Here is a 23,065-nt window from a genome sequence, read left to right as displayed (position 1 = left end):
TCTAATCTGGCTGACTCCTCCCTGCCGAGCAGCCAAGGCAGGCCGCTCCCACAAACAAGCCCTCTCCTTCCTTGGGAGAGAGCCGGGGATGCAGGAGGCCAGGCCAGGCAGGTGCGAGGAAGGTGCCTGGAGCAAAACTGGAACACGAGTCAGTGCTCCAGGGAGGCTGGGGGAACAGGAGGCAGGATTAGAACTCCACCAAGGCCTGTCTCCAGTGCATGTGGAGACAGAAGGGGCTTGGGAACGGAGAGCTCCGTGGGCAGTACAGGAGGGTCCATCCCGGAGACAGGGGCTGTGCTGGGGCACCTCCTCCCCTGCAGGGTGGTAGCTATGTGAGCCAGGGGCCAGTCACTTCTGGCTGGATCCCCACTGAGGCTGGATTCTGCGTATTCTGTCCAGACCTGGACACTAGGTCTCCAAACAGCAAGTTAAAGAACACACCAACGCTTTGCCTTAACAAAAATAATTTATTCCACAACCCTCCCAAGCAGTGGGGTAGAGTGGGAATCGAGCATGTGTACAGAGTCACCCTCCCCTCTGACCCTTTTAACCTCTGCACGATGGAAGGTGGGCCCTTGAGAGAGAGGACACTTCCTCACTGCAACACCCTCCACATTCAAACATTAGCGTCTATTTTGAAGGCCAAAATCAAAAGACAAAAGACCCAGCTCTAGGAGGGGTAGAGTGCACTGGGGAGGAGACAAAGCACATTGGAAGCAACCATCTTTTCCCTGTGGCTTCACTCTACCCTCCAGCTAAGCCCAGAGCCAAGGCACTAAAGACACCAGCACCCTCCTTAAATCCCACACCAGCCCTTATCAGGTCCCGCCAAGCCAGCTGCTCACCACCCAGCCCCATGGCCATCACCCATCCAAGTCCACACCAGCTCTGGCCTGCACCCCTCCTGAAGCAGAGGTGTGGCGGAAGGAGCCAGAAGCTCTCCTCCCTCCAACACGCACCCAAGCCTCACCTGGGGGACCAGCAGGACATTCAGAAGCTTCCAGACCCACCCCCCCCCCAAAGCAAACCCCACCCCATAGATACTGAGGGGCTGGAGGATGGACAGACCACAGAGGGCCAGAGGCAGTCCTGCCTTCTCTGGCACAGAGGCCTCTTTGCATCCAGAAGGGAGCGGGATGGACGGGGCCTGGGGTGCAGTGAAGAGTTCTGCTCTAGTGCGCCAGCCCTGGGAACGCTCCTCTGGATGGGGGACCTGGGGAACTGTGGCCTCACTTGCCCCAGTTTAGGCCCAAGGCCAGGTGGGAGACACGGAAGTTTCAGTGAGAATGAGCAGGACTTCAAACAAGGTGAAAAAAAGCAATGTGGGTCCTGAGAGGCCAGAGACAGAGCCTCCCATCCCCCCTGCCCACAGCTGTCCTCCCCCGTGCTGTCAGATGGACATGAGCCCTAGGTGCGCTTTCATGGCTATGGAATTCTCCTTCCCAGAGGGCCCCAGGAGGTTCATTGGAGCAACTGGCTTCCCTGGATTTCTCTGGACAAGGAGCAAGGGAAAAGGGGAGAGGAGCAGGGGGCTGGAAGAGCACCATGAACGGCAGCTCCCCTTCCCACCCCCTCCCAAGGTGAACGGTTCAGGCTGTGGGGTGGCCAGCGTGGCCCTTCAGTGCCCTCATCCTGGCCCGGAAGTAGGTGTACACGGCCAGGAGGCCCATGAAAGACAGGGAGTAGAGCCCCACACAGAGGCTGATGTCCAGGTGGGAGAAGCCCCCTCCCAGCACCTGTAGCCACTGGTCCCGGCCCCGCACGGGCCCAGCCTCCAGCTCCCCATCAGAAATGCTGGCCAGCTGCTTTGAGCTGCGACCCACTCGCCCCAGCTCTGCAGGGCCTCTGGGGTTCTTCTCAGCGAGGAACTCGGCCAGCAACACGGTTCCTGTGTCTCGTTTGGTCAAGTGTTCCCGCCCTTTTGGCCGCTCCAACGCATCCCTGTGAAGCTCTGCTATGTGCTCAGGAGGTCCCTGGTCTGGCTCAGCTGTCATACTGAGGCCAATGAGCACATCCCGGGGGTGACTCACCCTCAGTGTCTCTGCCGGAACTCTGGGAACCATGGTTCCTGGGCCTACCATGACCCCAGCCTTCTCAGGGCCCAGAGTAAAATTTCTGGCTGCCATCCTCTGGGCAACCATCCGGGGGCCCGGCCCAGCTGAAGGAAGGTCCAGGACGACATTGCTCGGCGAGAAGTGGGTCTTGAGGAATCTGAGGGTGTTGTCCAGGTCCCACACAGGCGAACCCCGGAGCTCATTGTGGCAGGCAGAACAGAGTTCGCGGGGCGGCCACTGCACCTTGGGAAAGTGGGGGTCCTCGCTGGGGGCACCTGGCGAAGAAAACACACAGGCTGGCTGTGACCCCTGGGCCTGCCTAGAAGCCCAGACCTCATTCTTCATTCAGAATGCCAGCTTCCTCATCTGCCCTTGGGAATGATGGGTATGAGAAGCCAGGTGAAAAAACCTAGCATGGGGCTGGGGCAGGGGTAGGGGGGCATGGAGCCCAGCACGGTGCTGCCCTGGGCGAGGAGGACTCCAATCCCCTCCTCAGCCACCACAGCCTCCTAGCGGCCGCTCCCTGCAGCCCCTTCATCAACTTCACTGCTGGGTTGTACCCCTCAACCAGGCATGGAAAAGGGTCAGAGGACTCAATATTATCTGTCTTGCAGTCTTTGGTTGGTCTGCTAGTAATTTTCTTCTCTGCATTTTTCTGAAATTTCCCAAGTTTTATACAGTGAAGAAACATTACTTCTGTAGTTCAAGGGAAAATGTTTCTTTAAAACAAGAGCTCGGGCATGTGGTAACGCACAGGTGTTCCTCACGCCATGGCAGCCCTCCAGGGTAGGCAGGAGTTGGTGGAATCTCCTTCTCTGGTGGGCTCCAAGGGGTGGGTATGGGGGCGCCTGGGGGCCTGGATGGGGAAAAGGGCACTCAGGAGGGTCAGGGAGTTACTCTGATGGCTGGCTTGGTGGGCACAGCCCCAGGCTGAGCCCCACAGGGCCAGGGTCGCCCAGGGAGTGCCCACCAGCCCAGATCTCTTGGAGGAGGCACCTCTCCTAAAGGGGTTAATAGGGGAACGAAAGGTGCTGGCCAGAACGAAGCAGCGGCAAGTGATATAACCGCTGGAACAGTTATTGTGGGGAGGGGACATCGAGCAGATTCCAAAGGTCCAGTGAGAAGTAGTGGTGACCAGCCTTGTAAAGCGAGCACTCGATTTGTACCAGCTTGTTACCAATACTAGTTTAATCCAAAAGGACCCCACTACCCCCCCCCCACCCCCGCTCCGAGGCCGGGCCGCGCCAGGAGAAGCCCCAGATCCACCCTCCAGTGGCAGCTGGGCCCCAAGGGGAGCAGGGAGCCCGCCCAGGTCATGGGGCTGGAGGGTCACATGGAGCATGTGGGGGCGGGAAGGCAGCAGAGAGGGAAGCAGGGAGAAGAGAGACGGGCTCCTGTCTTCTTTTCAAAGTCGGCCAGGAGGCCCCAGGGGACCAGCAGCCTGCACCACCACCTGCTCCATTCCCTTCCTTTTCCTTTAACCTCGGTAGCCCCAGGCCTCATCCCCAAACCTCCCACCCCCAGGAGGTCTGTCAGCCACTCCCCTCTCCCCACAGATAAGCCCAGGCTCCGACCACAGATGGCCCCTCCCCACAGCGACAGTTTCTGGTCACCCCTTAGTTTAATGCTTTTGCCTGTTGGACCCATCCGACTCCTCTGCACCAGGAACAGAAAACACTGTAAATCGGGAAACTCAGAAGACAAGGCCTCCCCCTATGGGAATCAGTCCCTGTTTTTTTCTAGGGAGGACTTGGTCTTTGTCTTCAGGCACATTTCATTGCTAGACCCCTCCCCTTGGGTGGAAAAGCCCAGCTCTCCTCTCCCTGTCGGTGTGAGTAAGAAACGGGCCAAGAGCCAGACAGCAGAACAAGGAAAGCAGGAGAGGGACCCCAAGAGTTCTGAGGAAGGTGCCCTGGTGCAGGAGAAAGAGTGAGCAGTGGCACTGGAAGGCCACAGTCCTAGAGCGTCAAAGCCTCAGCTTCCTCATCTGGAAAATGGGTCTAAAGACACTGACTCCATCAGCAGCGCAGGCGGAGCATGTGGAAAGGCTCTGTGCCCTGTGAAGCACTGTGAAACACAGGGTGTTACTTTGGGGATGAGTGTCCTGTCCCCACCTCTGGTCCAAGTCCCCTAAAACTCCCCCACCTCCCTCTGTAGGTGACTCCAGGCTTGGAGAGGGCCCTTCCTTACCGGCGAGGCGGGCGTTGACCTTGTTGTGGCTAGACCAGAACCAGAGCACGGCGCTGTTCAGACTCTCCACTCGGTGCATGGAGGCCGCCGCCATCTGCTCAAAGTGGCTGGCGCAATCTCGGCAGCCGAAGAAGAAGCGCACGTAGCCCCGGATGGCCTGGAGGACCTCCTGGGCTTTGGCTGCGGGGAGAGGAGACGCTGTTGCGGTCGCGGGGGGTGGGGGGGCCTTTCTGGCTGCCTACGCCCGCCAGCCCCACCACCGTCCCCTCCATGGGCCCCGAGTCTCCTTGCACACCTGTCCACCTTCCAGAGGTCACTTCAGAGTTGACCCCATCTCCTCCCAAACTCCTAAATCCCAGTTTCCTTTCTCTGCTAATAATCCAGGTCCCTGTCACTGACACTTGGGATAAAGCCCAAACTCGTCAGCAGAACACTTAGGCTCTTTGAGACGTGTCTGGAGAAGCAGGCAGGGGCCAGCCTGCCCACACCCCATCCCCTGCACCCCTCCTTGTGCCCAACCCACTTTGGGCTTCCTGCTCCTTCAGCCACTGCATCGGGGGTCCCTGCGATCTGGCTCTGCACATCCCCTGCTTTGTCTCCATCTCCCCTCACCCCCTACTCCCTCCCACTGGGCCCTCTGGACTAGCGTCAGTGCCCACCTCTGAAAACTCCCTTCACCTTCCTGCTGACGCCGGGCTCCCCGAAACACGCCCTCTTAAACCCTTTGTCTTCCCCACACCTCATACGTCAGGGCCGGCCGGTGGTGGCGGAAGGACCCTCCTTGCTGCTGGTTGCTTCCAAACTCTGTCCTGCGGCAAACTCCCAGCCCCTCAAAACAGGACCCATGGCCCCCCCACCTCGACCACCCCCCAAGCCATCATTCCTAGCAACTTGAGCACCCTGAAAGCCACGCCTTGCCTTTGTCCTTGGCCCCCTGGGTGCTGCCCTCTCCTGCCCCAGCCCGGCTGCTGCCTGCCCCGCAACTGTGCGCACCACCTCCTCCCTCCCTGTGCTCAGGGCCTTACCCCTTCTGGCCTCGGCAAGGATCTCACTCCTGTAAACATATTCCTTTGTTACTGCGGCACCCACTTCTCCCTTAACACGGGATCATTCTGACTGGGAAAGACGACTGCAATAAAGACATCCTTCTCTGACCCCTGTTACTTCCCCATCATCTCCAGTTTCTTGCCTCTTGTTCTCCCCTCAGCCCATTCCAGCCAGGCCTTTCTCTCCACGACACAACTGCAACAGCTCTTGCCAGAGAGCCCCCCCCCCCCCCCCCCCCGCTTGGCTGAGTACACCCTTCTTCTTCAAACACGGTATTTTGAAATCACAGCGGCTGCTCCTTCTCCATCTCCTTTGCTGGCTCCTGTTCCTCGTCAGAGGCCCAGATGCCACACACCCCAGGGCACAGGCCTCAGTGCTGTCCTCTGCCCACCCCGTAATGGGCTTGTCCAGTCCTGAGGCTTTACCTATCACCCCCATGCTCATGCCCACGAGATCTGTACCTCTGCCATGGACCTCTCCCCAGAAGCCTGGACTCAACTGTCTACATCTCCGTTCAGACAGCCAGCGGGCACAGACCACGGAGTCCCCCACCATCTACACACTCCAACCACTGAGCCTTCCCATTTCCCGGCTCACAGAACCACCGTCCACCAGAAGTTCAGGCCCAGCAACTCTGGGGTCTACCCTGGGTCCTGGCTCCTGCATATACTCTCCATCCAGTCCGCCCCGGGCTCCCATCAGCACTACCTTCAAAATACTCCTAAATCTGACCACTTCTTCCACATGCTACCTACCACTCTGGTCTAGGCCACCACCGCCTCTCGGGACTAGCTTCGCAACTTCCTGGGGTGGCCCTGCCTCCACCTTGCCCCGCTACAGACCACCCTCCACCCAGCAGTCTCCCTAAAGCATCAGTCGTTGGGGACGCTCCCCTATGAAACTCTCCAGCAGGGTCTCCTGACGCTGAATCAGAAATCCAACCCCTCCTTTGCCGAGACCACCACACGTGCACCTCCTCTACTGCCTCCCCCATCCCAGCCTCTCCCCCTGGCCTTCTTTTGCTGCTGCCAACATGCCAGACGTGTCCTCTGCACCTGCTAGTCCTTGGCCCGTGTTATCGGCAGTATTGTGTTCACTCAAATTCTTATGTCAAAGTCCTAACCTCCAGTATTTCAGAATGTGACTGTATTGGACACAGACTTCAAATTAGATAATTAAAGTAAAATAAGGTCACGAGGGTGGGCCCTCAGCCATTATGACTGGTGTCCCTACAAGAAGAGGAAGCTGGGATGTGGCACACGGTGAAGACCACATGAAGACACAGCGAGAAGAGGGCCTTCTGCCAGCCAAGGAGAGGCCTCAGCAGACACCAACCCTGCTGACACTTTGATCCTGGACTTCCAGACTCCACAACCGTGAGCAAGTAAGTTTCTGTTGTGCGAGCCCCTCAACATGTAGCACTTTGTTATGGCAGTCAAATGGGCACAGCCTGGAAACCTCTCTTCCCACATTCCCCCAGCTGCCTCCCTCTCACTAGTCAGGGCCCATGCAGGGCCGGCTCCTTGGAGAAGCCGTCCCCAGCCACCCTGTGTAAACATGGCACCCCTCCCTCGCCCTCTTCCACACCACCTAGCTCGGTCTTCTTCAGAGCATTCATCATCACACCTGAGATGATCTATTTGTATGGTCCCTGTCCATCTCCTTCCCCCGGAACATCGGCCCTCTGAGGCAGGGACTTCCTGCCCAATGCACCACGGTACCCCTCCCGACACAGGGCCCAACGCTTTGAAGGTGCTCTGTAGAGACCGGCTGGCTGGCCGGCTGGCTGCACCCTGGCCGCTCCTCGAATCCCTCTGCCTCTGCTCAGCCGTTGGGGTGCTCTTCCTTCCTAGCTCGGCTCCTGTTCACCCATCCATTCTCAGCTTATCTCCTTTTGCCCCTCCTGACAGCATGGAGACTTCCTCTCCCTCCCTGTGCACCCTCATCCCTGGCTCTTGGCCTTGGCACCTTGCAGGGCGCCCCACGGAGGGCAGGGATTGTTTCTTTCCCACCTTTGCAGCCTCCGGGCTGAGCCAGGGCCCCATATAACCCTCAGCAAACACGGACTGAACTGAATACCTGCCCTCCTGGCTGTCAGGTGTGGCTGCGAGGCAGAGTGGGTGATGGAGGCAGCTGTTCAGTTTGGGGAGGGAACAGGGCAAGAGGAGCAATGTGTTCCCCCAGCTTCCCTCAGAAAATGACCTTTCAGTGGGAAACACTAGAACTGTTCAAAGTACACAGTATCGGCCACGTAGACCAAAACAGACCTAGTTCTTTCCTTTACAGGAGTATAAAAAAACAGAACCACACATTTTTCACGAAGGGCTGGAAACAAAGCAAGGTCGTGGTTCCAAGAAAGCCGGGAAGAAACCTCATGCTGCTGTTTGCCGGGCACCACCCTGGGGCAGGGGACACGACCAGGTGGCTTCTCCAGGTCCTCCCCATTCTGGTTCTACGCTGAGTGCATGCAGCCAGCTGCAAATGCAGAATCTTCTACATCTGGGCCTGAGTGAGGAGGGCAAGGCAGGGTTGGGCTGAGGCACTGGGGGTGCACAGGCCTCGGACTCACCTGCTTCATGCGAGTGGTCTAAATTGTGCCGGGCTGCTTGCACGGTCAGGAAATGAAAGAGGAGCCACAAGGAACACGGAAAGCCCCGGAAATGTGGCTCACTCCCCTGGCAGCCAACCCAGTTCACCTTCTTGACAATCACAGCGCCCTATGGAACACATAAGTGCATGAGAGCATATATGGAGAAGAAAAGGAATGGGATGGGTGGTGAGGAAAGAAGCTTCCAGGAGACTCAAAGGTCAGCACACAACCCTAAGACAAACGAGGTCCCTTTCTTAGTCTCTCATCTCAAAGGTGGCCTTTCCCTTCCACTGGCGACACCCATCAAAGGAGCAGCAGATCTGAAAAGCTATGACACAGACTGAGTTACATCCTTATTCTAGCCTCAACTTCCCCATCTGTAAAATGAGAAATGAGGGGTCTGGCCTCCGAGGTCCCTTCGAGCCTTGGCATCCTACAAATCTGTAAGGCTGTGTGCCTCTGCTGGCTGCTGTGGCCCACCTTTGCAAAGAGCAGAACGCACAGGAGCCCAGAAAGGTGCCCCTGGAGAGGGCCAGAGGGGCCCAATGTGCCTGCGGTCCACAGGGAGCAGTGGCTACAAACTCGCTCACGGCTGGTATCTCACAATTGGACTTGAATCCCAGTCCAATCACCTACCGGCTATGTGATCGTAGACAAGTTACACAATCTCTCTCACCCTCAGTTTCTTCATCTGCTAAACAGGGATAATAGCTACCCTCCACTAAAGCTGGGAAGATTAGATGAGCTATGGTGCACGCACACAGCTCTAAGTAGCAGTTTATTCATTACGAATGGATCCAACCAGGATCCCGGACTCCTGCCCCAGTCCAAGTTGGTGAAGGAGGTCGGAGGCTACAGGGTGAGCCTTCCACTCCCACAGTTATTGAGGATACGAAGAAGGACGTCAGTTGTCCCCAGACTCACCTCCTTCCTGTTGTCCAGGGCAGCTTTAAAGAAACCGTAGGGAATTTTCTTTCTCTGCTGCCTCTTGAGCCAGTCATTCATGGAATGCAGGAAGTTCTGGACTAAGGGCTGGCCAGGGAAGTGCTGTGGGGGGCACAAGGGGAAGCCGGGGAGTGAACAGCAATTCCCCCAGAGCCCTGCAGTCCCAGGGAGGAGAGGGGGCTAAACAGAAGCGGGCCAAGGCAGTTTCTTGAAATGTCCCCAAGCCACCAGGAAAACATCCTGCCTAAGATGCAAACGTGTGTTCCTCACAACCTCTGCTCTGGGGCACCTGGTAAGGCGAGGGATGGGCTGGGGAGAGAACAGAGGCTCTAAGTCAAGCTGGGTCCTTGAGGCTCCCTCTCTCAAGGCGGACCCTGACCCCACACTGCCCCTGGGAGGAAGGCTGGGCAGCTGCGTGGCTTCCCGGGGCTGCTGGGCACCTGGGCCACACAGTCCTCTTTGCAGGTGATCTTCTGAGAGACCAGCTGACTTGCTGACTTACTGACTGCTGGGCGAGGCTGGGGAACAGCCTTCCATCTGTATTCCGTAGGATGCCATGGGGACAAGGCGGCCCTGGGGCGCATAGCCAAGATCCAGACCTTGATGGTAACTCCCAAGAGTCTCTGAGGAGCATGAAAAGCTACTCTGACAATAAGTCAGCTGAAATCTCATTAGTATCAGCACTTTAAAGCCACAGGACTCCAGGGAGGAGGACAGATGTGTGTGTGCATGTGCGCGTGGACACACACACCAGGGGAGGGGGGCAGAAGAGGGGAATGCCAGCAGAGCAGGTCAGATAAAACCACCGAGACACTGGTCAAGAGGACAATGACACTGAGGAAAGTTCGGAGGAGAAAGAAAAAAGAAGGCTCACTACACAGAAAAACCCGCCAGAGGACTCAGTCCTGGGAGAAAGCCATTACATATTCCCATCGACCCTCCAGGGCTGAACACGGCCCCTGAGGGAGAAGTGGCCACAAGAATCTTGTCTTTGACCCACTCCCTCTTGGTCAGCTCACTCGGGCCTCTGGGCTCCCAACATGATTTTACAGCTTTAAGCCAGCGTTTTTCCCTGACCTTTGCCCTTCATCCTGACTTGGACCCTTCCTCCTTCTAAGACCCTGGTGTCAGGAGGAAGGATGAATTAAAGGCTCTGGACTTCAGGGAGTCACCCTCTGGCTGGAGCAGGAAACGCTGGTGACCGCACGCCACCCAGTGGCCAGTCCCACCAGCTGCTTACAGGAAGGAGCAGGGACGTCGTTGGGGAGGGACCCAAGGCTCTGGCTTCAGGCTGTGACAGCACCACACAAGCACAAGACTGAGCCAGGTGGGCCTGAGGCCAGGACTGGGTGAGGTGGGGACTGGGGAGGTGGGGCTGGCAAGCAGTTCCCGATGGGGAGGCACAGATCACCCCCAGCGGCAGCCCCAGCTGCCCACAGACCTGCACCAAGAAGAAGCAGACCTGGCACTCAGGAGCTGAGGGTAGCTGAGTCAGCAGTCAGGCTCAGCAGGAGACCAGAGCCCGCATCTGACTCAGCAGTCCTCAGCAGCCCAGAGCCTCGGATTTTAAGTAGGGCAGCACTGGAGTGGATCTGGAACCAGACAGAAGGATGCAGGGAGGAAGGGGGAGCCAGCTACAGAGGGAAGAGAGACAAGGGAGACTGGGGCCCTACTCACCTGGGCCAGCACTGCCATGAACTTTTTCAGGGCCACCAGGCGCTGCCCTTCCAGAACAGAGAACTTGCCCACTTCTACCCGCAGGATGTAGTGCAGTGCAGATTCCAGGTCAGCCATGTAGATCTTGGAGCTAAGGACCCAGGAGGAGGCAGAGAGAGAGAGAGGTGTTAGCCATAGGGCAGCGGCTGGGGACGAGTGCCCAGGGCTAAAGAGAGAGAAGGGGAGGGCCATCTCTGATGGTCACAGAGTCTTGTAAGTTAGCACCAGGCTCTGCCACTGACCAGCTCTGTGACCCTGAGTATATGACTTAACTTCTCTGAGCCTCAATTCCTCATTTATTATCACAAGTGAATAATAAATTGCTCACGGGTAGGTTGCTAAGAGGATGAAACAAAAGCACAAAGGTAAACCCCTCAGCAACTCCTGGCACGGAGTAGGGGATCCTCCTCTGCAGGCTCAGAGCCAGTCTTACCCATGACTCCTTAAAGGTGCTTTAGTCAGGCTGCTGGTGGAAGGCTGAGCTTCATTCTCTGTTCTGAACAAAGACCCCCAAGGGACAGACAGACCAATAAAAAGCTGGGTCCTCTCGGAAAGACCAAGGGTTTGGCTGCCCACCAAGTCAGGGCACAGCGGGGACTCAGGGGATAGGAGGAGAAGCGGTGTGTGTTTTTATTTTGGGGCTGATATCCTCGTAGCTGCCAGACCTTGGTAGCAGGTGGGGCTCCCTCTCACACCTCTTGGGCTGACTCCAGCCCCAGCGGAAGGGCTTCAGGCTCCATGCTGACCATTCCCCCCTGCGCCCATCACGCTCACTTGGGGCCTGGGCTTGGGGTTCTGAAGCAAAGGGCTCCTTGTGTGTTGGCCGCTTCTCTACCCCTGCTTCCTGAGGCCTGGGTTCTGGCCTCAGATCTACAGTGAGCTAGCTCTGAGAGGTGGGGCAACTACAATCTACCTCTCTGGGGCCTCAGTGACCTCACCTGTAAAATGGACTGATGGCTCCTGCCGCACCTACCACCTCAGGTTGCAGGGAACCAGCAAGGTCAGCTAACTGGGGTGAGCCTGTGACCACCTGTGCTTCACGCTCGTGGCAGAGTCCCTCTCTGTGCTCCTGGGCCTCAGTACCTCACCATTCCCATGGTCTGCCTCAAGAAGTGGCCCGTGACTGAAGGGAGATAATGTATTGGAAGGTGCCCAGCAGTTTGGCACACCAGGCCAGTACGTGTCAGCTATTATAATTTGAATGAATTGAATCACCATAATTTGAATGACCATAACGACCATTCATTCCCACCTCTCAGTCTCTCTTTCCTTCTTACCTGATTTACTAAAAATCTCTCCATTAGTGCTTTCAACCCTTAAAGTCCCTCATGCTGGGATGCAAAATCCTCTGGAAATCAGATGACCTTTCCCCCAGTTGTCTCGTACAGTCCCCTGTACTGTAGGTGCAAACCACCTTCCTGATGCAGCTCTGGGCTCCCTGGTCAGCCATTTCCACCTGGTAAACTGCTGGGTGCCCGTGCAAGAGGTTTATAGCCTCATTTGCCCAACAAGCAGGAATTCTACTCCAAGAGCAACTTCCTCATGGTTACAACTGTGCACAAAGATATAGGCTACCTCAAAAGGTAGTGAGCTCCCCAGCACCAGAGGCATTCAAATGAGGTCACTGTCCTCCTAGAATGGAAAGTAAACTCTCTGTGGGAAGGAGCTGCACATCTGGGCATACCTGTGGTACAGTGCCTAGCCTGTAGCAGGTACTCAAAAGTACCTGCTGAAGAAATAGTTGCTTGGGTAGGAAGCTGGCTGGAAGGCCACAGATTATCCTTCTAAACTGATTCTACTTGTTCTTGAATAGCATTAAGCTCAAGGAATGTGGGCATAGAAAAGTATTCATTCTATCATGAAGGATACAAGTAAATGCTGTTTGGCAGCCGCCACAGTCAGCAGACGCAGGGCTGGTCACCAGTTCACTGCTGCTGCTCCCACACATCGGAGACTCTCCTGCATGGCCGGAGGGGGGGGCGGTGCCCAAAGGCCAAGGTCAGCCCTCGGGGGTCTGGGACTGGAAAGGCACGTGCTAAGCTCAAGACAAGGAACGGAATGTGGTAGGAGGCAGGGGGTCTGTGATCAGAGGTAAGGCTGGGGTGAGGGAAGGGTTCAGGGAAGTAGGCGTGGCCTTACCGATCTGCGACCTTCCACACAGTGGGAGCTGCTGTGTGAGCTGTGGTTGGCGCAACCGTGGTCGGGACAGCCTCCCTGGTGGTCCTGGAGAACTTCTGTAGGTACGCGGTATAGAAGGACCTGGATTCCTTAAGTCTGCGAGGGAAGAAAGCACAGAGGAGAGGCAGTGAGTGTGGAGAAGCAGACCCCAGGGCGAACTCCTGCCTGGAGAGGAGGTAGGTGGCTCACTTGACAGAAATGTTTATTAAGAAATATTTGAATCTGGTTGGGTCTTACCCTCCGCGAGCTCAAAATCAAGGCACCCATGCCTCACTTCGGCCTTTCTATCCACTGCTCATGCAATGGAAAGTTTCGTGGACACCAGTCTGATGTCAAAACCCCATCTGGAAAAGCAGCGGGGCCCGAGAAAGTCTCAACCTGGCCCGGAGAGGCTGTGGGATGGAGCGCGCGGAGGAGCAGGTGGGGTCCGCGGGGGCTGCTGCTAATTCCGCCGTGGACAGGACGGCTGGGTCTGACTCCCCTCCCCAGAGACCGAGGAAGCTGCCTGCTCACAAGCTGGCTCTGAGATACCAGAGGGGACATGAGTCCCCAAGAAAGTCACCGCAGTGTGATACACGGCTTTTCAAAAACAGGTAGTAACGACAACAACAAAAATGCTACAATCCTCAAATCCTTCTACAATCCTTTTGACTTCTTTCCCTCTTCCGACAGAGTCCTTGAGGGCAGGCGACACCTCCCGGTCACGGCCACCTGGAGGGAGGGTGTGAAGACCAGCCACAGCATGACGGGACACCCCAGGGGAGCTGGCATCAGGAAGCCCTGCTTCCCACTCTGCCGTCCCGGCCCGATGTTTATCGATGAACAGATGGCTCCGGAGCAGCGTCGTCACAAACAATTTTCCCCTCCACCAGCTCCAAGTAGGGAAACAATGCCTCCTCTCCCCACCAGGACTGGCACTTTCTGTCCCTCCTGTCCCCCTACAGACATCAGGCTTCCCTCCCCCAGGAGAACTCTCTGACAAGGCCTGGCCCGGTGCTATCTAGCGACTGGGGCCAGCAAGGGCGCGTGGCCGCCCTGCCCAGCCTCCAGGCGGGATGGCACTAATGGGCCCGCAGAGCAGCTCGCTGGGTACCTCGGGCAAGTCTCGAGCTCCCTGGCCCTCGAGTTCCTGCCTGCAGAGCCAGGCTACATCAATCATCTACCCAGGGAGGGCATCGAGGCACCATCTGGCGCCATTTAACGGGCCATTCAGCAGCAGGAGCCTGACAGAGGGCCACGGCTGGCCTGATTGTTTTCTCTTGGCATTTTGGAACCGGCTATTGTCTAGCTCCTAATGAACTTTTCTGCAATTAGAAAACTAAAGGGAGGGAGGGTCAGGCATATCTGAGAGCTTGCCAGGCCCGCAGCCTGCCAACGAGTCTGTGGACAGAGGAGAATGAGGAGTGGGGCCAGGGCTGCGGTGGCGGCGGTGCGGAAGCACGGAGGGCGAGGGCGCCAGGAGCCTGAGGCAGGACTGCCGAGCTGGGGGCCGGGGGCCATGTTCCCGGCACTGCCCACCCCCGCAGGCAGACGGCTGCTTCTCCTGCACAGGGCGCTCCCTGCCTGTCTCGGAGGGAGCTCCTCAGAAGAAGGGCAGGAGAAAGAACTTGTCAGCCCCAGGAAGAGGCCAGCAGCCCCTCCGGGCAGGAAGAAATGAGCACAGGGAGAGAGGAGGGAGGAGACAGAGAGGCACTGCACTCACACGCGGACCCGGGAGGCAGAGCCATTCCGAAACAGCAAGTAGCAAGATGGGAAGTCGGTGACCCCAAACTTGCTCACCACATCACCCTCCGTGTTCAGGACCCTGCGCACCGCGATGCCATGGTGCTGGGACAGGTCCAGAGTCACCTGCAGAGACAGACAGATAGACGTGTTGGGGGCGGGGTCCAGTCACTGGGCAGAAGGAGCCCTGGGCAGGTGCCTGGTGGCAGCCACGCTCCACCCAGACTCTAAACCTTTCAGAGAGTGGACCAGGGTGCTGAGTGAGTCTCATGCCACCAACCGCATCTATGCCACAGGGGACAAGAATCAAGCACTGCCCAGGAGAAGGGGCCTTGGAACTGTGCACACCACACACCTTGAATTTCCTAGAGCAGTCCAATTGAATATCATTTTCTTTCCAATGAAAGCAATCTGTAGAAGGCATGATAAAATGTGGTTTCATTTTTATTCTCACATTTATAAGGCTTTCTATCTATATTTCGAATCAGAAAACATAGATAGGATTTTAATTTTAGAAAGAAATAAGGGAAAAATAATGTTAGCTAATGTTTACAGAGTAGGTATTATGTGCTGTATATATATTGCTTCATTTAATCTTCAAAATAATACTATGAAACAGGAACTATTGTTAGGAGGCCAAGCCAGTAGGCATAGTATACTATGGCTACCTGGGTGTGCATCCTGGCCCCACTGGCCTAAACCTCCCCCCAACTCAATTTCCTTACTTGCAAAACTGGAGTAACAATTGGATTATTAACAAAATTGGAATCGTAACAGCAACTAGTGCATAGTAGGTACATAAGTGTTCATTAAAAAAATAAATGCCTATTGCAAATGAAAAACCTGAGGCTTAGAAGTGAAATCGAGTGTCTAGGTCATACGGTTAGCAAGAGCCTGAATTGGGCAACAAATCCAGTTCAGTTTGGCTACGGAGCCTGGGGTCTTGGTCACTGTGCCTTCCTGCTTTTCAAACTAACCATCCCTGAGCACCTCTGCGTGGACACGGCCCCAGACTCACTCAGTCCACAGGGGTCCCTGCCCCTGGTTTCCCAGGGGGCTAGGGGGTGGGCAGCAGGGAGAAAAGCTGATTCCAATGAACACTTATCAGTCACTTCCTCATGACAGGCATGACCCCAGGCCTGGACTGGGACCCCAGAAGGGTCAGGCAGTCCTTCAGCAAAACTCTGTGCCCCCTCCCCACCTCCCTCTGCTTCCCCTCTTGGGGCTCCGAGGCCTAGAGGCACCCCAGAGCCCTGTCGACTGTGCTTGCTGAGTTTCGGGAGGAAAGCCATTCAGAGTCAACAGTGGTGTTTAATTTCATTCCCACTTTCATGCCTCTTCTACATCCCTGGCCTGCCTTGCACCTTCACCCGTGCCCTGGCCCATCATCCCACCTCTGCACCTGGGAAAAGCTCACCAGTGGTCTAGAGGAGTCTGTGTGCCAGTGGCAGAATGCAGAGCTCTCTGCATCAGGCCAGGGGCATGGATCTTTAAAAGGCACTATTCTGTGCCAGCTACCCACCCAGGTCCGTTACCCAAACTGCCTCATTGGACTGTCCCAGCAATACTCTGAGGAAAGGTAATTATCACTGCTTTATAGGTGGAAATGGGGCTCCAGGAAGCTAACTCACGTGATCACAGATCATCACGAAATGGGAAGTCAAACCTGCCTGTTCTGTAACCTGCCTCATCTGGTAAGGGATCTCACTTCCTAATGAGGCACTGCATGAGCTTTGATGTCCCCTCCCCCCACTCAAGTTTTCTACTCCAGTTCTTGGAGGCGGGCAGGCTCACAGACCTGGCTTAAAGCCGTACTCCACCAATTCACTGGCCAGGGGATCTTCAACGTGTTACCTGATTATCTACCTTAACTTTGAAGATTAGCGACTATGTGTGCCAGCATTCAATGGACAACAGGTGATATATGTGCGGTTTCAGTGAGGGACATGAAAACAGACATAAAGATTTTCAAATAGAAAGGCCCGGCTCCCACACTTCCCATGTCCCCCAGCAGGGGTCAGGCCAGTGCTGAGCTAAGAAGTGCACGTGACCGACACCCTAGAATTCCGGGGGACAGCTCTGTCCTTGAACTCACTGGGCTCCTCAGGAGTTGCAGGGACCCTGAGGGCAGCTTACCTCTCTACCCAGATAGGAGCCTGCCTTTTCAAAGATCAGGGCCAGGTATTCTTCGTCGTTTCTTGCAAAGAAGCCATCAATCTCCTCCAGCCTGCAAGAGACAACATTGGCAGTGACCATCCACAGCCAGTGACAATAAAGCGGAGCTGCTGGGGACACGGGCGCGGCAGGCACAGCACTGCAGGCACAGCCACACAAACTCCTCCTCTGTTTCCACAGGGGGCTCCATGGCGGTCTCCCCCTGCCAGCCCTCCCCTCTGGGGGAGTAAAGCCAAACCCTCAGTCTCAGAGCATGCTGCCTCTGCTACCTCACACTGGCTCTCCATTGTGCCCACCTTATTGACTTGTTTTTTCAAATGTTTATTTTTGAGAGACAGAGAGAGAGAGAGAGAGAGAGCGAGCATGAGAGTGTGCAGGGGAGGGGCAGAGAGAGAGAGGGAGAGAGAGAAGCAGGCTCCACACTGTCGGTGCAGAGCCTGATGTGGGGCTCGATCCCACAAACTATGAGATTGTGACCTGAGCTCCAATCAAGAGTCGGGTGCCGAACCGACTGAGCCACTCAGGTGCCCCTTGATTTGTTTTTTGATGCTGTCTCTTAAAAATCTGGGGTGATTATGAGGTGGTCTAGGGAGCAGGAAGTGGGTGGGGGAGGGATGCTTTGACACTAGTCGTCTTTATGTTCTGGGTAAGGCCCAGGCTTAGCGAATATGGTTTTTATTTGTCCCCTAAGGACCAGTGTTTAGAACCATTCAGATATGAGACTTAGTCTTGGTGGTGGCAAGTCATTACCAACTGGGAGACCCGCTTTCCCTCCCCTGGAGCAGGCCTGACAAGGGAATTAAAGAACCAAAGTCCTGGGTGCAGGAGACCTTAGAAGCCATCTAACCCAACCTCCTTATTTTAATTTGAAGAGACTGAGACCCAGAACAAAGGCAGAAATTAGTAAGAAGGTAAATGTTATGATCACCTCAAATCAGAGAATTAAGCTCCAAATGGTTTTAGAAACTCAAAGTTTCAGCGGAAAATAACTGCACAAAAATGATCTGTTTCCTCATTCCAATTAAAGACGGCACATTGTCACACATGCTTAAGAGGCCAACACGTAAGAGGGCACTGGGAGACTGCATCTTTTTATCCCTAACCTGATGACCTATTTCCCTCTACTGGATCCAATGACACATGTGGCATGATCACATCCAAATGGAACACACAAAATGGGGCCGACGCTGGAGCCCAGCCCAGCGACAATACAAAAGGATGTGCTAGAGAGGTGGGGGCTAGAGTGTACTTCAACGGGGGAATGAAAAGAGGAGCTGTGGACTCTGACAGCCTCTCAGACCCCTTCGCCAGACCTCCCTTCGGCTGGCAGAAGAGTAACACGGCGGCCAACACCCCCCAGCCCATCCATTCCCACTCAGACTTCTGGAAGAGGCAGCTCACCTTTCATCACACACCTCTGCCTCCTTCCTAAAGCTCTTTAGAAGGGCCACTTTGAGGGAGTTGGCAGGTGTGTCTGATTTGCTGCTTTTGAGATCCCTTGGGACTGAAAATGCACCATGAGGGATGTGTGTGCCTAAGACAGACAGACACGGTCACTGGGAAATGTAAGTAAGGAACAGGCTGGCTGGCTGTTTCCTGGAGAGATGGAATCACACTGTGCAGCCCCAAACCACACCTGACTAATGCTGGGTTCAGGATCTCTGTGGGGCCCTCCGGGAGGATGGACAATTGGGGAAGATTATAAAAAGTCACCGTGGGTTGACTGACGCTTAGAAGCACAATCTCTTGGCAGGGCTATGGCTTTGAAGAACATCATTAAATCAACGTGGAGGGCCTGGAGCACCAGCGCCTGTCTCACGAGGCCTTTTCAGCCCCTGGAACCTTCATTGTGCTCTAAGGCTGGGCTCCCTCCAGCAGTGCCTGCTGGTATTTGGATTTGTTCCTTCTTGGCAGGAGTCCCTGAGGTGGGCACTGTCCGGTCTCAAGAGCTTATCTGGGAGGGCGGGACCCAGTGTCCTCAATTTACCCTCTGTGGGAGAGCTAAAGCAATACACTGTGTACCTGCCTCTCCTAGAACAGACAATCCTGGAAGCCTGCCTGGCAGGCAGATAAGGGCCACCAGCCACCATGCCTGATGCTCTGTGGCACAACAGTCACACGCCCCACCCCCCAGTCACAGCCGCTGCTCAGAAAGACAACCACTTTCCTTGTACAGGAAGGGTTCCCTTTTCCTCTGAGCCTATCTTCTTCCTCCCCCCGCCCACTCTCTCGGTGCCCCCTCCGGGTTAGATCATGTGAAAAGATCACAAGGACAGGTTATGAAAAGCAGCAGCAGGTATGACCTGGAGAACCCCTGCCCATGCCTTCCTTTCTGCCCGGCAAGACAGGCCTTTGCACCTGTCAGCCCCACGAAGCCAGGGCTGCTCGGGGAGGACTCCAGCAACAGGGTACCTTCTACCAGCTGCTCCAGAGTGGCTCTAGCCTACAGAGGTGTCTGCCCCAAAGACACAGGCCTTCATTTCCCCTGCCCAGCTGTCCCCACTACCCTCTTGCTCCCAGGCCTGTGATCCTGGCCCACGCTGCACCAAATCTGCTCCACCCTGAATACCTGGCAGGCTCCAGTGGGGGGCAGGCAGGGGGCCACGTGTCACTATGGGACTCGAGGGCGTCGATGAGCCTCTTCCGCAGCGTCTCCACATCAGCACCAGCCACTGGATGAAGACGGACATTTGGGGGGGGGGGGGGGCATGAGGAGGGAAGGAGAATGAATCCCAGCACCCTTGTCGGCTTCACTGAAACAAAGGGCCCAGGGCACAGGCTAGTTCCGAGAGAACAGAGCATGGCTCAGTCCTTAGCAGTGGGGGTGGGGTCTTCTTCTGTGGCCCTAAGTTATGCAAGGAGACCCATCTCTTAGGGGACAGGAAAGAGTCCTTCAGACCTAGGACCCATGAGGGTTTTCCCCAGAGGCTAGCTGGTCTGTCCCTCTGGATGCCAAGCCCATTTTGACAGGAAGAGTTAGCCTGGATACACTGTGACCCTCCCCTCTTCCCAGGACCCTGAACGAGCCAAACCAGAAGGGTTTCTTCAGCCTCCTTTCCCTGAAGGCATCTTCCAGGCTGGCTGGGAAGGCCACACAAGAAAACACAAACTCCACTTTCACCTGGGAAACTCCTCACCCCGGAGACCCTGCCGGGCTCTCCTCACCTCAGTAGAAACCCAGCAGAAAGAAAAAGAGAAAGACCATGGACAACTGGACCCAGGACACCTACCTGGCAGTGCTGTTCCTGAGCCGTTCTTGGTGAAGGCCTTAAAGAACTGGAAGCAAACACACGGGCGAGAGTCAGTAACACACGGAGCTAAGACCACAACAGCGGTGCCAGATGGATCCGTGTCTAAGACCCTCTACTTACTCAAGGGGGTTAATTTGGGAAAATTACTTAACTTCTGTGAGCCTCAGTTTCCTCATCTGTAAAGGAGAACAGGACGGTTTCTGCCCCTGGGGCTGGACACGGATTCCTGTCTTCCCCGTCTCCGTACCCAATCCCTACCCCCACAGCTCTGATGCACCCAGGGACGCACAGTACTAGAGGCAGACGGTCTCCCTAAGCACCGGCACCCAGCACACCGTGACTGGAAAATATCCGCTGCATGGATGAAAGGATGAGGCAAACCCAACCGAGAAAACAAAGTCACGTCATACTTCCCCCAGAAAATGTAAGCGACCCTCTGAGGCAGTCTGTCCTTAGAGGCTGGTGTCTGTCTGTCCACTGAGAACTCCCAGCCTGGCACAGCAGACACTCCACGAGGGGAGGGGTCTCCAGTTCAGGTCCTGTTGAAGGGTGGGCCCAAGCCCCTGAAGAAACAAGTCTTGTTACAGACAGGCCAATTTAATTCACCACTTCGTCCTCTTTTCCCATTTACGCGGATGACACTCCAGCCTCAGTGTGGAGCGAGAATGACCTCCTTGGGCAAGAGGACAGAGAGAACAGAGGACAATTCCTCAGGATGTGGGCCTCTGTGTAAGTGGCAAGACCGCTGGCAGGGCTCTGGCCTGTGCTCTCCTAGGCTCAAGAGGGAACAAAGTTCAGTTGTCTTGACAGACAGACAGCTACCTAAAGGCCTGTGAGAGAGTCTGCTGGCCAGGAAGAGGCCTCTTCCTGAGGTCCTCCGGGGCCACCTGTAGCTTCCTTTGGGCCTCTGCCTGCAACAGTACGGCCATCCGGCCTTATTCCAAGCTGGTGGTTGAGTACGGGCCCCGTGGTCTACCAGACCTCGATTCTACTACTCTTGCTGTGTGACCTTGGGCAATCCATTAGCCCCCCTCTCCCTTGTCATCTTTAAGATGAGATGACACCATCCACCTTGAAGATTTGCTGTGAGGAGTCAAAGATAACATATCTAAGTGCTTGTGTCTGATGCATACAGTAAGGAACAAATAAATGTTAACTGCATGATTATTACCATCCCCTTCCCTTGTTCCACCTCTTAAACACTAGGAAACACTGACCAGCTAGCATCTGTTTATTCCAGCCATTTGTAGGCGGAAAACTAACAGGCCACCTGCCCACCCTCCCACATGAGGAACAACAAAGATGCACAGAAGCCACCCACCTCTTCCCATCTACAACCTTCTCCTGTTCCCTCTGACCTCACCTGGCTCCTAACTCCTGCTAACTGCTTTATCCTCTTTCTTTCTCGACCATTAATATGAACTTTTATTCTAGGTGAAAACCATCCACAGATACACGCCACATATATGTATTTTTATTTTTCATTTTTAAATGTTTATTTTTGAGAGAGAGAGAGAGACAGACAGACAGACTGTGAGTGGGGAAAAGGAAGACAGAGAGGGAGACAGAGAATCCGAAGCAGGCTCCAGGCTCTGAGCTGTCAGCACAGGGCCTGATGCGGGGCTTGAACTCATGAAATGTGAGATCATGACCTGAGCCAAAGTTGGACACTTGACTGACTGAGCCACCCAGGCGCCCTGCCACATATATGTATAATAATGTTCTTTGCAGTTATTGAACAAATTCTGAGTGAAATTATACGTTATCCTAACACTTGTAAGAACAATCACAAAGTTCCTGAATTGCGATGGGATCGAGTAGAGAAAGCATGTTAAGGCATTTATGGACCGTCACTGCTACGGGTGTTATTTTCAGTCATGAGAAGTAGCGTGGCAACTTGTCTTCATCAACCACCAGGTCACCCAGGTCTGAGCAGGTGCTTTATTAAAAGGGGCTGGCATGTTACCTCCATCAAAAGGCACCCTCCCTGGACCCCAGCGGAGCCTTCTAAAGGCCCCGGCCATGGGCAGCAGGGAGTGAGACGGGAGCCCCAGCAAGACTGACCCAGGGGAATGCAGGGACCCAAGACACACCCCCAGGAAGACCTCCCACGTCCCTCCACGTGCCCCTGTGCTACTACACAGCCTTCCCTTCTGTCCTCAGATGCCTCCCATCTACCTTCCAGAACAATGTCACCACTGGGGCTCCAGCTCCCAACTTCATGCTCTTAGGAACTTTTTCCGATCAACTCTTTCCATTTTCTGCCAGCAACTTCCCTAAGCCTACAAATAGACTCCAATCCTCCTAATTTTTCTTTTAAAAAAGGGCAGGAAGGGAAGTGGGATGAGAATAGAGAGACACCCTCCTTCCTCCTCCAGTTACTGCATTTCCCGTTTTCCTAGCACTGCCAACTTTCCCAAAGCAGGGTCCGCTCTCCCTCTCCGGCTGCCCCCTCACTTCACTCCCATGCTGTGGCCTGTGGCCTATGCCCCCACTGCTCAGCTGACCCCTTTGGCCAATCCAATGACCTCTCCAGCGCCTCCTTGCTTCCTCTGCAGTGTCTGCTTTGCCCCCATGGCCAGGTTTTGCCACTTTTTTGTACCATATATTCCTGACATTCTCCTCGTTGCCTTCACATTGCCATCTCCCTTGGTTTGCCTGACACCGACCAGGCCTTCTTCGCCACTTTCACAGCCTTCCCTTCACCCTGGTCCTAGCCCCGCCCTGGACTCCTGTCTCGTGTCCCCTGCCCCCACCATCTCCTGTACCCAGTCTCCAGCCATGCATCAGCTCTTGACACTCTTCTGTTTAAAAAGCCCTGGGAAAGGGGCACCTGGGTGGCTCAGTCTGTTAAGCGTCCGACTTCAGCTCAGGTCACGATCTCATGGTTTGTGAGTTCGAGCCCCGCATCGGGCTCTGTGCTGACAGCGCAGAGCCTGGAGCCTGCTTCGTATTCTGTGTCTCCCTCTCTCTCTGCCCCTTGCCTGCTCACACCCTGTCCCTCAAAAATAAACAAACATTAAAAAATTTTTTTTTTTATAAAAAGCCCTGGGAGGCATCGTCAAAAACAAGGAGGTTAATCCATGCTTTTGGACAAAGGAGCAAATGAATGAGTGAATAAGCCTACTGTTTGCCTCCCTTGCCAATGTCAACTACTTGGTCTAAATGATTTGCAATCTGAACCCTCTGTCCAGGTC

At 55.2% G+C, this 23,065-nt stretch overlaps 1 protein-coding gene across 1 annotated transcript in view; it reads right to left on the bottom strand.

Annotated features, from left to right (window-relative positions):
- Positions 1-447: 447 nt before the first annotated feature.
- Positions 448-23,065, bottom strand: part of QSOX1 (quiescin sulfhydryl oxidase 1) — a 34,728-nt gene continuing 12,110 nt past the window's right edge. The window contains exons 3-12 of the mRNA XM_086694371.1: positions 19,848-19,893; positions 19,187-19,289; positions 16,579-16,669; positions 14,423-14,568; positions 12,682-12,816; positions 10,504-10,633; positions 8,806-8,928; positions 7,861-8,008; positions 4,245-4,424; positions 448-2,329 (exon numbers count right to left, since the gene is read on the bottom strand). Coding sequence (XP_086550497.1) covers positions 1,590-2,329; positions 4,245-4,424; positions 7,861-8,008; positions 8,806-8,928; positions 10,504-10,633; positions 12,682-12,816; positions 14,423-14,568; positions 16,579-16,669; positions 19,187-19,289; positions 19,848-19,893 — 1,842 coding nt within the window. The 3' untranslated portion in view covers positions 448-1,589. The remainder of the gene's footprint in view (positions 2,330-4,244; positions 4,425-7,860; positions 8,009-8,805; positions 8,929-10,503; positions 10,634-12,681; positions 12,817-14,422; positions 14,569-16,578; positions 16,670-19,186; positions 19,290-19,847; positions 19,894-23,065) is intronic.

This window comes from Puma concolor, chromosome E4, assembly GCF_028749965.1.
Source record: "Puma concolor isolate L17-30 chromosome E4, mPumCon1.1.hap2, whole genome shotgun sequence".
NCBI lineage: Eukaryota > Metazoa > Chordata > Mammalia > Carnivora > Felidae > Puma > Puma concolor.
The sequence above is the reverse complement of the archived record's forward strand: the minus strand, read 5'-3'. Positions and strand labels throughout refer to the sequence as shown.